The following is a 15,483-nucleotide window of genomic DNA, read 5'->3' on the forward strand; positions in this document are numbered from 1 at the left end:
GTGAAAGTTTGTGCTCGTGCGTGTAATGCAAGGACCAATCAGTGGGAGTTTCATTCATCGACCAGTGAGCGGACAGGATGCTAATATTTGCCGTGTAAGATTTCCTGGAGGTATTTGACATTTTCTAAAAAAAATATGAAGAAAAAAGCGGCTAGGGAACTGCTCTCAGGTTTTCCCATCCAGAGGAGGACAGGGAAAAGGAGGTCATCAGCAGCGTTGGTACCGGCAGGCGCATTAGTAACATATTTTTGTCATTTTTTGTTTTCGGAGTCAGCAAACGTAGACCGGTGCATTCTTGGCAGTCATACTTTTATTGCAGAAAGTGATGTATAGTAAATACTACGAACACATGACCTTATTACAGTTCCAACTATTGAAATGATCATCATTCCAGTTTGACAAGACAGACCTCACATGCACAGCATTAACATTTAAATGGAAATCGTTCAACAAAAAGATACAAACTTGCTTTCATAGAAAGAAGTCATATGGACAGAGTGACTGAATGGCATAAGAAAGGCAGACAAGATGACACAATCGTCGATTTTAATGTATGACAAGTGTGGTTCTAGACTTGCTTCGTGTGTAAAATGCCTTGAGATAACTTCTGTGGTGAACTGGCGCTATGTGTACATAGGTAGGCAAAACCTCACAACCTACTTTAGCTGGTCGGGCAGACAAGTCAAGGTAAGTCCACTACTGCTTCTTCTGCATCATCTGTCACCATGCATTTCCCTTCCAAAGTGTGTTTTCTCTTTTTACCAGAGAACACCTTTCAGTCCAGTGATCTCACTGAAAGCTTCGCTATTGGATTCCATCACATGAAGGTACTATATGTGCCTAAAGCAGCTCCTCCAAACACACGGGGGGAACGGGCTCCCTCCAGTACGAGAAGGAACTGTACTCGGGGTAGCTGAAGGCGGCGCTGTGTTGGCAAGTCCGCAGGGGAAAAACGTGCTCCACCAGCTCGCTCAATCGGCCGTATCTGCCAAAACACATGATGAGTGTCCCCGTCGGGGGGGGAGACGTCGCTCTGTTGCTGTTGGATACTCACGATGTTTTGTTGCCTTTGGCCTGCTCCAGAATTAACTCGCCCTTTGGGTTCACCGTGAATATACGGCACACGGCCACGCCCACATGCCTGTAGGCCAACACGTCCTTAAACACAACAGAGCATCAAATGATCTTTTTCCCAACAAAAGCATGCATGGTGATACAATCTACTCACACTTTCTCTGTTGCCAAAAGCTGCAAAGAAGGGATGCATGCTGGGGCAGAACAGATTCCTGATGTCCGTGAGGCATTCCACCTTGAACTTCTCAGGTTTCTTTTCTATCATCTCTCTAACGAGACGTGAAATCACAACTTATTGTAATACAAAGGCATGGAGAGAGTTTTTGAATGAACAAAACGCCAAGCTTTGCATGCCTGTGAAAGGCTGAGAAGAGGCTGCTTGGCGAGAGCATGAGTGGTCCTCGAGGCAGGAGAGTCCCCCGGTCGTTCACCTTGTGTAGATATCCACGCGTCATGTCTGCCATGCCGATGGCTCGGGCCGAACAGTACAGGAACTTGTAACCATTCCTGGGGCCAAATTCAAGGCTGTGTTAACTCTTTCATTCCTCATCAAGTGTTATGTTCCTTAATTAGCATGTTACAGCAATACTGTACAGTCGTTCCTCGTTTTTTGCGGTTAGTTGGTTCCCGACCCGACCGCGATAAGTGGAATTTCACGAAGAGGATTCACTATTAATAAAATATAATATAAAAATAATATTTCCGTAGTTAGAGCATAGAAAACCTGTTTATGACTTTCTAAATAAGATTTTTACCTTCATAAGAGCCCTGTAAACATGAAGTAACACCCCATTAGACACATTTATACTTCGATTAATCTTTACATTGTTCAACTGCGATACGCAGGCTACGGGATCACTGCAGGGACATAAGAGACGGCCGCTGCTCATAGCATATAGCAAGCTACCGAGCTAACTAGTTACCCTCTTTCGTCTTTCGTGTGTCATCATCAAATGTCCAGCCATAAATTCGTCTCGGGTCCCACATCGAAGAGGGTCGTTTGTAGAGGGGGCAGGTGATGATAATGTGGTCTGCAGTCTGGTCAGGCTCCCCGCATTCACAAGAAGCTTGGTCTGCCAGACCCCACTTCCTCAACGATGTTTTGAAGCGGTTCAGCAGGATCCACTGCCGGCGAGGCAGTTGATCTCCTTTGATGCCGACTCTGTTTTCAACTATTTTCAAGCAAGTAGTTGCTAAATAGTAGCTTGAAAATGCTTGATTTAGGTAGAAAATTCGTGCAATTTGTACAATTTCGAACCATGTAGTGGCGAGGGACGATTGTACTGGCAAAACCGCATCACACATCTGAAACTGCAAATGACTCAAGAAGTGCTACTGCTAGGTGCTGCTTTAGTCACACACCAGCACCAGCATCTTACACTTTCCAACGTTACGTACATGTATGCTGTATTATTATGATGGGCATGCTATGCTTTATTATTGTTTATAAATTATACCCGACTTAGGGTGAATGAGATGAATTTTCTGTTAAAAAACAGCTTATTTTCAGAGAGGAAAAGGTGGTAATGGGCGGGTTTTCCCCACATATAAAACTCATGAATAAGCAGGGCCGCACAGTACACGTAGTGCGCTGAACTGTGCAGGCTTGGTGGAACTGTGACTTGTGCTCGCAGTGAGCTTGTGCTGCTTACTCGTGCACGGAATGGTACAGCTTGGCGATCCCTTGATGAGTCCAGTCTTTGCCCAGCTGAGGCAGAATCTGACCAAACACGTCAGATCTGCAGTCACAAAGTCATGACAAGACGTTAGAAAACTGAAGAACAACATAGAAACCATCATGAAGAAGAGCACCATACTTGGTGATGGTGCCATCAATGTCTGAGATGATAACCTTGTCATCCCAGTTCCACAGGAAGATGGTGCCCTCACAGCGACACGTGCCTTGGTACTGAGTGGTGATGCTGAAGGTGACATCATTTGGCCCCTCTCTCAGCTTTAGACCCACCTGTCAGACATCCACATGTTTGCAGTGGCCTTAAGTTGATGTTCCGTAATAATCCACAGTGATCTCACAATCTGCTCTGATGACAGGCGGAGGGACTTCTTGTAGGCGGGGCAAGGGGCGGGGCCTTCTGTCTGCACACGCTCACTTGGTGTCTGACCGCCGTCGATGTCTTTGGGTTCGTCATCACTGGACCACTCCGATGTTCTTTGCCTGAAGAACGGAGAAAAAATTGGGTTGTCTGGAGTCAAATCAGTGACTAATACCATTTCAGTCAAAACAGGGAAGCATTCAGCTGTTTTTCTAAAGTAGATTTCACAGTAACTGGTAAAAACAGTCATTTATTGAGTCATCATCGATCCGTCCATTTTCTATGCCACTTATCCTCTGCGATAGATTCTCATAGACGACTCATAGACTCCCAACAATGTTGAAAAAAAGTCTTAATCCAGGATCAGCAGCAAAGGTGACTTACTGTGTTTGTATGTTGAGGTCTGGACTGTCCTGTGCCGCCTTGGTCTCTGTTGATGACTAACACATGCAAAAGCAGTCATGTTCTGGTTGACAGTGCACACAGGTGGAAGACCACTACCTGCTTCACGCTGCTCTTTCTCCAGAACCACCATCGGCCAGACTTTTTTGGCGTCCTGTCCTTCACCCACGCTTCTTCTGTGGGCTGCAGTGGTCCACATGTCAATAAAACATGTGGTGCACTATTAAACATCATCAGTCGATACCTTTGGGAGCGTCTTCTGAAAAGCCTGCATGCTGAGGATGAGCGGCGCTGCCAGAGTCCAGTTGTAGTATCTAAAAGAAAGTGCTCATTTTGATGTCATCACTTTTCTGATTTATTGTTCGCTCACCTATGCCCAATCCGAACCACCAAATTGGGATTGTCAATAATCGCTGGGTTTTCTGCAAATTCATGATAGGTGATGATGTAATCCATGAATCTTTCTGGAAGAATAAGGAATATTCAAATAAGCGATACTGTATATAAAACTTGCCAACAAGTAAAGATGATTGCTTACCGTTGTCGATTTCTGAATTGTCACCGACTCCGCCGCAGAGCGACAGTGTGACATCAGGAATGTCGGTGGCAGAATCGGACAAACACTCTGTGCCACTGTCTGCGGCACCGCTGCCCATCGACTGAGGCGACTGTGAGCCCGACTGTGTCCCCGTCTCGACCCAGGGCTTTGGAACCTGCTCCGACTCACTGACACACAGATGCCCCATTTCACCTACTCAGCAATCTCTATTATTTAGTATTAATATTGTTCACTTTATTTATTCATCTATCCATCCATCTTCAATGCCGCTTATCCTCACCGGGGTCGCAGGTATGCTGGAGCCTATCCCAGCTGACTTCGGGCAAGAGGTGGGGTACACCCTGGACTGGTCGCCAGCCAATCGCAGGGCACATATTGACAACCATTCACTCTCACATTCATACCTATGGACAATTTAGAGTCTCCAATTAGCCTAACATGCATGTTTTTGGAATGTGGGAGGAAACCGGAGTACCCGGACAAAACCCACGCACGCATTATTATTTAAAGTGTAAATATCAAGGCAATAGTTAAATAATAAAAAGACGACTTTATACGTTGGGAAGTTCCACTGTACTTAAATATCAAGAAAGAAAAGCCGTCAGGATGATTTGAACATAAGACCTCCCTAATGGTACCTTTTGGGGAAGTACAGAGCGACAACATGGGGCTCGAGCACATTCAGGTCATCCAGATAAATATCTTCTGGGCCCTGATGTTGACTCCTCTTCCTCACACCTTGTTAAAGAAGAAGAATGAGAAGAGACTCAAGAGCTACAGAGGTTATCATGTCAGGTTGACTCTTACCCTTTTTCTTTACGGGGGCGGCTGCAGACATGGACGAGGTTCTATTCGAATCTCTGCTCATGCTGTCCCTGCGACTGGGTGGAGAAGATTTCCAGCTGGTTTTGCGTACGGCTTTCTCACCGAGGTTGGAGTTGCCTGCGCATGGCTGGGATGGAAAGGTTCTCGGTTCCGCCTGATGCTGGGTCATGCTCGTGTGCTGAGCTGAGGAGGTGTCAATGGGGTTGCAGCCGCCCTGGGACGACGGGACATTCCGAGGTTCGGGTCGAACGATGTCGCAGAGCATATCTTCTGCTTGCTTGCCGTTCCATGACTCTGGGCTTGAGATGACCCGGAAATGTGTGCTTTCTGTGGGGGTGATGGTCAGAACCTTTGGCTCGGACGGCTCCTTTTTGGAGACCTGCTTGCAGAAAAAACAGACGTGCACTGATGTAACCCGTCTGGTTCGCCCAGCATTCCGCACTGGGCTCAAAGAGTCTAGAGCACCAGCTCTCAAGCTAAAATCCCAGACTGTCAACTCTACGGCCAGTACGATTATGAAGGTGCCAGGGAGTGAGGTTTACCAACCTACATCCACACAGCCACGCTCACCCCCAAAACCTCACTCTCCAGCCAGCTTCGAGTTCAGTTCTTGGCCTGAACCACAGTCTACAGAATGAGAGTCAAGAGTGCCAGCCGTCAAGACTAAACTCGACATGCAGTGTGACTCTGACAAGTCCAGGGAGTAAGGTTTACCAACGTACATCCGTACAGCCATATTGGCGGGCATCCCTTACACTCACACCCAAATCTCATTGTCACCCAAATCATGGCACCAATGTAACCCGCCTGGATCAGTCAGCCTGGCGTTCCGCCCTGGGTTTGAACCAAGGTCCGAAGAATGACAGTCAAGACTGTAAACTTTGTGCAGTGCGACTCTGAAGATGTCAGGGAGTGAAGTTTGCCAACAAACATCCGAAAATCTTTTCAGGCATTGTAATACATGATTAGATGAACGCACAGTGTGAGTGTATCTTCTCGTCATTCCTACCCTTGTGGATTCTGGAAACTCCCCCCAGGTCCACCGCATGTGTGACTCGGTTCTGAGCATGCTCTCTGTGGGCTCAGAGTCACTGCTAGGCAACGTGGCCTCGGACATCTCCCTGCTGGACACAACAAGACCAAAAGTAACACAGCACTTTGGACCTTGGGGTCTATGAACAGTGTTCATAGACTGTTCATCAGTGAACAAGTGTTGGGGCACCTACAGGAAGTCAAACAGGAAGAAAATATGGATCTACTCCAAAGCAACTTGTCCAAAATGTCTTGATTAAGAATGAAGAATCGGGGACAACTAAGACAAACTAACTAACTAAGGAGCTAAGACTAACTAAGGCCTCTCGTCCAACCAAGAACTGCGTCCCCACACGATTGTCTATGACACTCACCACTCGGTACAGGGGGACCAGTCTCCGTCAGAAAAAGGGTAGCTGTCCCACTCAAGGGCAGCAAATGCAGAATGTCCAAAAATGTCTGTTTTGTCCTTCAATGAGGTTGAGCATGTCCTGAAAAAAGAAACAAAATCAAAAACTTTATGAGCAAAAAACGACAGTGACTCACCATGCACTGTGCGCATTGCTCTCCTCATCTGAGCTGAGCCCACAGAGGTCCAGCTCGCTTCCTGCTGGCGGGCTTGGCTGCTCTTTGCGGATGTCAGCTTTGTGCTTCCTCCTCCTTCTCTTCCTCTTCTTCCCACACGCATTGGGACGGGGATGGTGGCTTCCCCGCTCTTCCGGACCCATCAGACGCTGACTGCTCTCGGCTGCCGATCTGACACTTCTGGGCTCTCGGTTTTTCATCGGAGCGTCGTCCGTGTGGATGGGAGAGGTCAGCAGGCGTGCAGGGACAACCTCCTGCGTGGGCGAAAAGGTTCTTACAATAAAGCCTTGGACAGAACCTTTGGAATGAGAGACATACATGATTTTTTTCCGTCTCCTGGACAAAAAAAGCCTCCCCGTTGTCTCCAAGTTTCATGTGCAAGTCCACCGCTTCTCCATTGATTTCAATGTCGATCTGCAGGATCACAACATTTTTATTTGGATCTCTTACACTTCCTGTTTTGGACTCAAGTTGGGACCTTTGTGCTTTGTTGGTTTTTTGTTTAGTTTACACGCAGCTCCACGTTTTCCAGCTCCCTGGTGTCCTGTTGTGTGTGTGTGTGTGCAGCATAAATTTGATCAATAAACCATGAAATAATATAATTGTCAAACTTGACATGTCAACATGTATTTTTGTAATTGTAATTAATTTAAAGACTCATCTGAGTTGGAACCTCTTTCTTCTGTTTTTTACAGTTTCATCAAAAGGACGTCAGATGGGATACATGGTGGTTGTCCATCTATCCTACCGTAGCGGTAGACCGTAGCGGCACTAACCACTTTCTCCCTGGAGCGAAGGACTCCCAGTTTGCCAAAGCGGACATGGAAAGGGGAGCATTGGAAGGTCCCATCTGGCTGTCGGACCACGATGACGTCAATGCAACCCGACAGTGTGGCCCTGTTGATTCCCTTGTAGAGCTCCTTCACCGTCACCAGAACCTGCCCCGCCAGCTGGCCCACGTAGTTCATGGTGTCCACCTGGGAGGTACGAATCACACTTTGCTGCTCTGGGTATGAACAGAAAGAACTTTACACACAAACAAGGAGTTGGACTTGTGGTCATTTCATTAGGATTATTAACTCCACCAGGGAGGTTATGTTTAGGTTAGGAGCATCCTGTCCACATTGGATGCAGTATACCATTTATATTTTTACATACATGTGGTCATTAAAGGAAAACTGCCCTTTTTTTGCAATTTTGCCCATCCACAATGCTCATGTGAGACATGAACACATGGCTTTCTCTTTTCCATGCATTCTAAGGACATAAAAACAGCTAAAAAGATGTAGCTAAGAATGCACATAATGGGAAACACTTATTCCGCATATAAAGCTCTGTGGAAAAAAAACACCGAAAGTGCCAACAACGCTCCATTTACATACTCTATAATGTGACATGCATATTAACCAAGCTACAGCGACATTGTTGCGCCAATCGAACTCTGTTACTGGTGTGTTGACACCCTGCCACACCACACCGGCTAGCTACTAGCCAGCTAGCGACAAACCAGCTAGCGACTAGCTTCACCACACATGCGCCCGCAGCGTGCCAGCGCCGCGCTCATAATGCTTCGGACCACTACCAAAAAGTAACGCGACATATTGTAGCTGCCGCTACTGCTGCTGCTGTTTTTGTTTTTGGCTTTGGAAAAGTTAATGCTAGGTGTAGGCGTTCTATGTTGCTATGTGAAGTCAATGCGCCGAGGAAGGAAGTTCCAGTAATGCTTAAAATGACCAAAATACGACATAATACTGTAAGTATTACATGTTATCACGAATGCACCTGTTACTACATGGTTACAGCATGGATATAAAACCCTGTTGAGGTTTTTGAAGGTGTTTTAATAGCCGTCTTTGTACGCGGCATAAGTGTGTCCAATTACATGCACAGTAATGATCTGTTTTTATATCTTTAGAACGCACAGAAAAGAGAAAGACGTGTGTTGATGTCTCACATAAGGATTGTGGACGATGGGCAAAATTCCGAATAAAGTGCAGTTTTCCTTTAAAACACACTAATGCCAATGTATATATGCATATATGCATAACGCGATCGCGATCACGTTAGCGGCTTTCCAGGAGCCAGTTGACATCGGCGCTCCATATTTCCGACTAGATTGACTTCATTCAATTTGTCGGAACACCAATTTATTTCTGGAAATATGTATCCATTCTAAACAATTCGAGATGTGTGGTGTAGTGGTCTAGTGGTAATGACGAGAGCAGAAGTGGGTGGAACGGTTTTGATTGTGACTGGTGACGACACTTTTCCCTATTTTATGTTACTTTTCAATCGTATTTTCTTGCAACAAACCAGGCCTTGTAATCTTGGTGGTACATTTGTTGCATTAATTCAACACTCGGGCACTTAAGCAGTTGGAGCTTAACGTGGCATGACGAAATGACGGGCGGTCAGAGGCGTGGGCTATTTGCATATTTTAAAAAAATGTTTACCATCATACTAAGCGAGACATTTAGATTTCAATTTAACATTTGGTATTTGCATTTAGATTTTACGTTTACATTTGGCATTCAGATTTAGATCTACCATTTAGATTCAGCATTTAATTTCCACCTCAAGTGAGCTAGATATTCAAAATATATCAGCTGGAAAAGTGTGACTGAATTTTGACATTTGGCAAGACATAATATGTGACCCAAACTGTCGTGACAACAATTTATATTTACTGTATATGTATTTATATTTAGATTTTTGTGTTTGTTCCCCAGTTTTATCCATAAATAATCAATTGATAGATGAATAAGTAATCAGTCTTATTTCAAAAGTTATGGTAATCTTTAACCATTCTGATGACTACTTCTAACCAGTTTAACAGCTACTTTTAACCAGAAAAAGGAAAAAGCTCCAAAAAGCTTTGGAGTCAAAATTTGGAACATAAAGGTGAGGTTGACTCTGACAAGGGAAGCATTACCACTTTCACAAGAAATGTACTGGTCTTTTACCCCGGCAGCAGCAAACAAGAGAAGCAGGTCTGGTACCAGGATCTCGACAAAGAAAGGTCATTCAAGTGGTCCATGGAAGTAACCAACCGCTTCTTCCTTTTCCAGCCACGTCCGCCATAGCGGCTAGTGAGAGCCTAAGAAGCTAATCCTGTTTCCCAGATTAGGACAAACCTGCTTTCCCCGTCTCGGCACGTCCCTGTGTTGTCCAAGCGGCCCACGTGATTGCAGCCACTTCTCCCAAAATGGTATTCACCCCGCATCAAACAATGAGAAACAGCTGTGTGATGTATACAATGGTTATGGTAACAGTTGAATTTATTTTGAACATGCATACAAGTTACATTGAAATACATCACGTTACAAACACACTGGCAGTGGATATTATTGTCTTTGTGTGCAGGTGACAAAAAATAAAGCCGATACAGAGAGGCTGAATAAAACGAATCATCATCAATTCTACTTTAATAGTGTGCACAATATCATTCTTTAAAAAAGTCTTAAAAAAAAGATGTAAAAAAAACAAAATAATATAGTTCCACCTGCACACGTGTTTCTGGAGAAGCCCCTGAGGCATTCAGGGGACAGATTTGACAAAACACAAATATTTGTTAACCTCAACAGTGTCTTTTTCTTTTTTCAATATTCTTGCCTCAAATGACATTTCATTTTGATTTCGCAGGCACTTGATTTGGCGTGAATATGGTGAAAAACACAGAAAAACTATTCTTCCTTACAACAACATGAATATTTATGAGTATAATCAAATATGTCAGTCACTGCGATACAGGAGTATTAGGGCCACATTGGAAAAAAACAACTTCGAGAATGAAGTCGTAAATTTACGAGAAAAAAAAGTCGGAAATTTACGACAGGAAAAGTTGTAACATGACACATAAGTCCCCCGTTTTCATAGCTGTCCCTGGCGTTGACTGTTACGACGGAGTATTCAAATAATATGAGATTTCGAGAATAAAGTCGTAAATTTACGAGAATAAAGTCATACATTTACAGGAGAAAAAACTCGTAACTTTATATTACAGGCGTTACCTGAGACAGCTATGAAAAGGCGGGACTTATGTGGAGGCATGTGGAGGGGGTGGGTTAAGGAAGGCGGAAGTGAGAAGGGCTAGACATGCTAATCTAAATGCTAAATGCTCAACTGCTCTGTTTTACTGCCACGTTACAAATAAAAGTGTCCTTCCTTCCTGAAGAGCTATGCTCTATTTTCCCTCTGACACGTATGACATGTAATACTACGACTTTATTCTCGTAAATGTACGACGTTAATGTCGTAATATTACAACTTTGTTCTCATAAATTCTCGAAATCTCAGATATTTCTTTTTCGATGTGGCCCTAATACGCCGTCGCAAGTCACAGATCAAACACTATTTGAGCTTTGTATTTTCTTCAACGTCGTCCTTTTCTTCTGAATTTTTGGGTTCCACTGTGACAGTGTCTATAAAGTTGTCTTCTTCTTCTGACTTTTGCGTTTCACGATGGTCCTTCAGGGTCTTTTCCACTGGAATTAAAGATTCTGCATGTGATGCTTTGCTATTTTTACATCTGGTTTGACTGTCAGCCTTCTTACCTTTTGTCCTCTGCATTTTCATTGCTGTAATTCCACTTTGCTTTTCCTTTGGAGTGTTTGGACCAAACACCACGTTACCCTCTGAATCTGTCCAGTAGGAAGTCACGCCCAAGTCGGGCGTTCCCTCTGTCACTTCCAGCTAAGAAGAGACAAAACAAATATGTATAAAAAAAGAATATTTGAAAAGAAAAATCACATAATAGGCAAAGAATGAGTTCCACTGCTTACCTGTCAAGTCCAATGGCGTCAGACTTTACCACCCAAAACCACGAAAAAGGATTTTAAAGGCTATTTAAGGACATTTCTCACATCTAATCTTTACGTACGACCAAAGGCGTGCAGCAATAGGGACACTGTCATTGGTCAGCAGCAAAATATATGGTCTATTGCTACCTACCTTGCATGACGCATTTGATTCATAAAGCGTTAACGTTCCAACTCTTGCCGATCACAACAAGCTAGCATTTCCTGGTTCTGGTAACCAATGGCAAGACTACAAGACTAGAGATGTGCGAGTCATAAACGAGTCGGTCAAATCTTGCTAAATCAGGACACACAGGTACTCGTCTCTTCACCCCTGCTGCTGCTAGCTGCATTAAAAAAGGAAACTATGTAACATGTCATTAATTCTACAAATACATTTGTTTATATTTATTAGCACCACGGAACGAGTAACAGATTCGGTGTTCTGCAGAGCCATGCGTCTATATATGTTGTGTTCTGTGTCCCTTAGCGAAATACAGTGGCGGAGCAATGGAGTGACCAAGGGTGGCCATGACCACTCACTCTGTGGTTCATCCTAAGCTCCGTTTCCACTTGGACGCATTTCACTGCAGCGCACAACTTTCCGTGTGGAGGAGCTGTCAATAAAACCGCGTCTTGCATGAACTGCAAGCGGTAGTTAAGTTTTCCATGATTACTTTGGTCGGTACCGGTCCAGTTTTCTCACTATGTTGACTTTGACTTAAATTCTGAAGCGTGATTCAGCACATAAATCTGTTAATATCGGAAGCTCCCTGTAGAAGCATGAGTGGGCATGTAAACTAAGGAGTCTAGAGTTAAAACAGGAATGCCGATCAGCATCCATTTCCACCCTGCGCAGGTTTGGCCGTTACGATGGTGAGCAGAATCCAGAAACTATGCGTTGAAAACATGTTCTCAGCACGCTGCTCAGCTATGAATTGCTCTAATAGACGGTCCAAAAGCAGTGGCGCAGCTACGGGGGTGTCACTCTCTAGCCACCCCACTGGCCATCTAGACAATTCAGGTATCAACTTATTGCCACCCCTATGTGAGTAATGGTCTCACCTTGGCCACCCCATTGAAAAATGTCTTTACTTTAGGTTCGACAAAGACTTGACTTTCACTGGCTTACGGGTGCTCAACAAAGACTCGTGTTTCACTGACTGACGAGTGCTTGACAAGGACTTGACGTTCATGGACTCCCAGATTGGCAAAGACTTGTGTTTCACTGACTCCCATGTGCTTGACAGACTCGAGTTTCACAGACCAATGGGTGCTGAACAAAGACTTGAGTTTCACTGGCTCACGTGAGCTCGACAAAGACTCAAGTTTCACTGACTTCCGGGTTGACGAAGACTCGAGTTTCACTGACCCATATGTGCTCAACATAGACTCTTCATGTGGGCTCGACAAAGACTCGGGTTTTACTGGCTCACAGGTGCTCGACAAAGACTTGAGTTTCACTGACGAGTGCTCGACAAGTACTCGACTTTCACTGACTCCCAGGTTGACAAAGACTCATGTTTCACTGTCTCCCGTGTGGTCGACAGACTCGGGTTTCACTGACCAATGGGTGCTCGAGTTTCACTAACTCACGAGCGCTTGACGAAGACTCAAGTTTCACTGACTCACGTGGGCACAATAAAGACTCTAGTTTCACTGGCTCACGGGTGCTTGACGAAGACTCCAGTTTGACTGACTCACAAATGCTCGATGAGGTCTCGAGGTTCACTGACTCACAGGTGCTCGACAAAGACTTGAGTTTCACAGACGCACAGGGTCTCGACGAAGACTCCAGTTTCACTGACTCACAAGTGCTCGATGAGGTCTCGAGTTTCACTGACTCACAGGTGCTCGACAAAGACTCCAGTTTCACAGACTTACGTGACAAAGACTCGAATACCCGATTAACTTCAATGGGTGACTCATAAGAACTCCAGCCAGTTAAAGGAAGTTTCCCATCCCTGCCATACAGTCAAGTTGCCCCCGCCCCCATAATTTGTGTGGGCTCACCATCACCTCTTGAGGTACAAAGTGGTATTACAAGATGACTACTGCTGCAGCTGACTTATTCAGGTGATTTCTTCCACGTCAACGTGTCTTTCAGTGACATCACTAATAAATAACCCAGTGAACAAACATTTGGATCAGGGTTGGATTACGGCGTTGCTGGGGGGAGGGAGTGGGGATCGAATCCATGCTGGTGGTGTGATCCTCGGGACGTCCGAGTCTACAAAAAAATGTGTATTGAGGGTGAAGGACATGGTGAAGGGGACACAAAAAAACAAAGGTTGGGGGGTTTCATGCTGGGTTTGTTTATTAGTCATACAGGAAGTGGTAGGCAGTCCGCACATGAACGTGACAAATAGGCACAAAGACGAGTGATGATGAAGGTCATCGCCATCGCCATGGTGACCTTCACTTTGGACAGGGATGATCACATGAAGTCATGTTTACTCCATTTTCATTCAAGATTGGCTCCTTCAAATGCATACATTTGATATTTACACGTGTGAAAAAGAGTCTGCTGTCATATATCGTATGACTCGCATATTGTTTTATGTCACGCTTATTCATGAGTGAGCATTGCGAACAGCAAATGCAGGTGAGGTTTCTTATGTTTGAATGCAGAAAGTTCGCATGAAGTGCGACCAGTGGTGAGCAGTGAAGTGGTCATTCTTTGTAGAAAATGAGAGAAACATGAAGAAGAGCTGCTGTGCATTTTGAAAAGACCAAGCTAACAAAATCATTGCAAGTCAAACAAGTCCTCATCATCCAAACATTTGAAAACACCTTGATGTCACTGATGTCTTTTGCAGTTTCTAATGAATGTCTTTTAATTTGAAAGGACTGTATGCAACTCGCTCCAAATGACAAAAAAATATGTATAATATACCATAGCGAGAATATGCTATCAATAGTAGTTTAAAAGGACAGCTATACATTGAATTCTAGCTAAGGTTAGTAGTTAAACTTTGCCAAATTGCTGTCATTAGCATTGGTGCAGAATTGGATCAAAATGCAGACAGAGCAATTCATTTCGACTTTTTGCTGTACAGACTACTTGCATCAGGCTACATGGATGTAGAGACACCGACAGGACTGAGGTGGAACAGGATGGCTTGTGTTTGGGATTGTTGTGCCTTGGAGGAGGTTCTACTGTTTTAGTGTTAAGTTTAGTCATATTCTTCACAAAACACATCAACAAAACCTTTTTTTTTTCCGTACATTTTGAGCAATGGCTTATTTTTTCTTGCCACCCGCCTCTTCGGGGATGAAGACACTTACGGTGAAGTCCGCGCTCTCCGTGCCGTACTTGTTCTTCACCAGGATGCTGTACTTGCCCGTGTCCGACGTGTTCACCGCCGTGACGGTAAAGCTGGCGAACTTGCCCGACTCGAACTTGAGGATGCAGTGCTCGTCCGACGTCAGCCCCTTCTCGTTCTTCAGCCAAGTCACCTCCGGCACAGGGTCGCCCGAAATATTGCAGGTGAGATTGAGGGCCTGACGGGAGCCGACACCACATTTAAACACCAACTACAGTCTACAATGGAATGAAAAAGAGTGATAGATTTGTTCGTCCGCTACCTTGCCCTCCTGGATGGTGACCACGTCTGGAAGGCCTCCTGCCACTCGAGCACGGTCTAAATGAAACAAACAAATTCAGTCTTTTGGCTTTAACTCCCAGAACAACAATTTTTTAGGACATCCTTTCGCAACGCTAGCTATTCAGCCCTTAGTAGCAACTTAGCTTGTCACCTACAATGTCCCATGTAGTTTCAGAGGAGCTAAGAAACTGGGAGGATGGGTGCTCCAAGCACAGACCCACTGTTCACCGCAAGCCTGATCCGTCTACTTGTGGAACGCATCCGAATACACAATGCCTTGCCAAATATCTATGTCCACCCACTCAATGCAATCAATATACACTACCAGTCATTGTTAATTGTCTTTTTTCTTGCCATTTTTGTAGCAACAAATGACTTTCTACAGTACAATGCTGTTCAACTGATGTTCACGAGGGTATAGTACCACAGCGTTTTCCAAACACTGTTTTTATGCAGACAAAGGAGGTATTAAGTACTCCAGAATGTGGAACACCTGTAATTAGTTGCACCAACTGCCAAGGCTTGATCAACCTCCATTTCTGCAGAAC

General features: G+C 44.7%; 2 protein-coding genes across 12 annotated transcripts in view; both read right to left on the minus strand.

Annotated features, from left to right (window-relative positions):
• Nucleotides 1-292: 292 nt before the first annotated feature.
• On the minus strand, nt 293-9,652 carry LOC129173783 (phosphatidate phosphatase LPIN2-like). The gene is made up of 20 exons (XM_054764905.1): nt 9,495-9,652; nt 7,308-7,508; nt 6,850-6,945; nt 6,493-6,785; nt 6,321-6,437; nt 5,924-6,038; nt 4,897-5,293; nt 4,728-4,827; nt 4,069-4,256; nt 3,901-3,994; nt 3,775-3,844; nt 3,630-3,713; nt 3,513-3,568; nt 3,109-3,250; nt 2,892-3,040; nt 2,727-2,813; nt 1,429-1,581; nt 1,229-1,343; nt 1,055-1,158; nt 293-985 (listed from the first exon to the last, which is right to left on the minus strand). The coding sequence occupies exons 2-20, from the start codon at nt 7,497-7,499 to the stop codon at nt 841-843; spliced, it is 2,697 nt and encodes an 898-aa protein (XP_054620880.1). The 5' UTR covers nt 7,500-7,508; nt 9,495-9,652; the 3' UTR covers nt 293-840.
• A 184-nt stretch (nt 9,653-9,836) lies between these two features.
• myom1b (myomesin 1b) overlaps nt 9,837-15,483 on the minus strand; it is a 30,559-nt gene continuing 24,912 nt past the window's right edge. For 7 of the 11 annotated variants that reach the window (XM_054764899.1, XM_054764901.1, XM_054764895.1 and 4 more), the window contains 4 exons: nt 14,916-14,971; nt 14,616-14,831; nt 11,085-11,223; nt 9,837-11,015 (listed from right to left, as the gene is read on the minus strand). In XM_054764899.1, the coding sequence (XP_054620874.1) occupies nt 10,882-11,015; nt 11,085-11,223; nt 14,616-14,831; nt 14,916-14,971 (545 nt within the window). In that variant the 3' untranslated portion in view covers nt 9,837-10,881. The other 4 variants (XM_054764904.1, XM_054764903.1, XM_054764898.1 and 1 more) reach the window with 2 other exon arrangements.

This window comes from Dunckerocampus dactyliophorus, chromosome 21 (assembly GCF_027744805.1).
Source record: "Dunckerocampus dactyliophorus isolate RoL2022-P2 chromosome 21, RoL_Ddac_1.1, whole genome shotgun sequence".
Lineage (NCBI taxonomy): Eukaryota > Metazoa > Chordata > Actinopteri > Syngnathiformes > Syngnathidae > Dunckerocampus > Dunckerocampus dactyliophorus.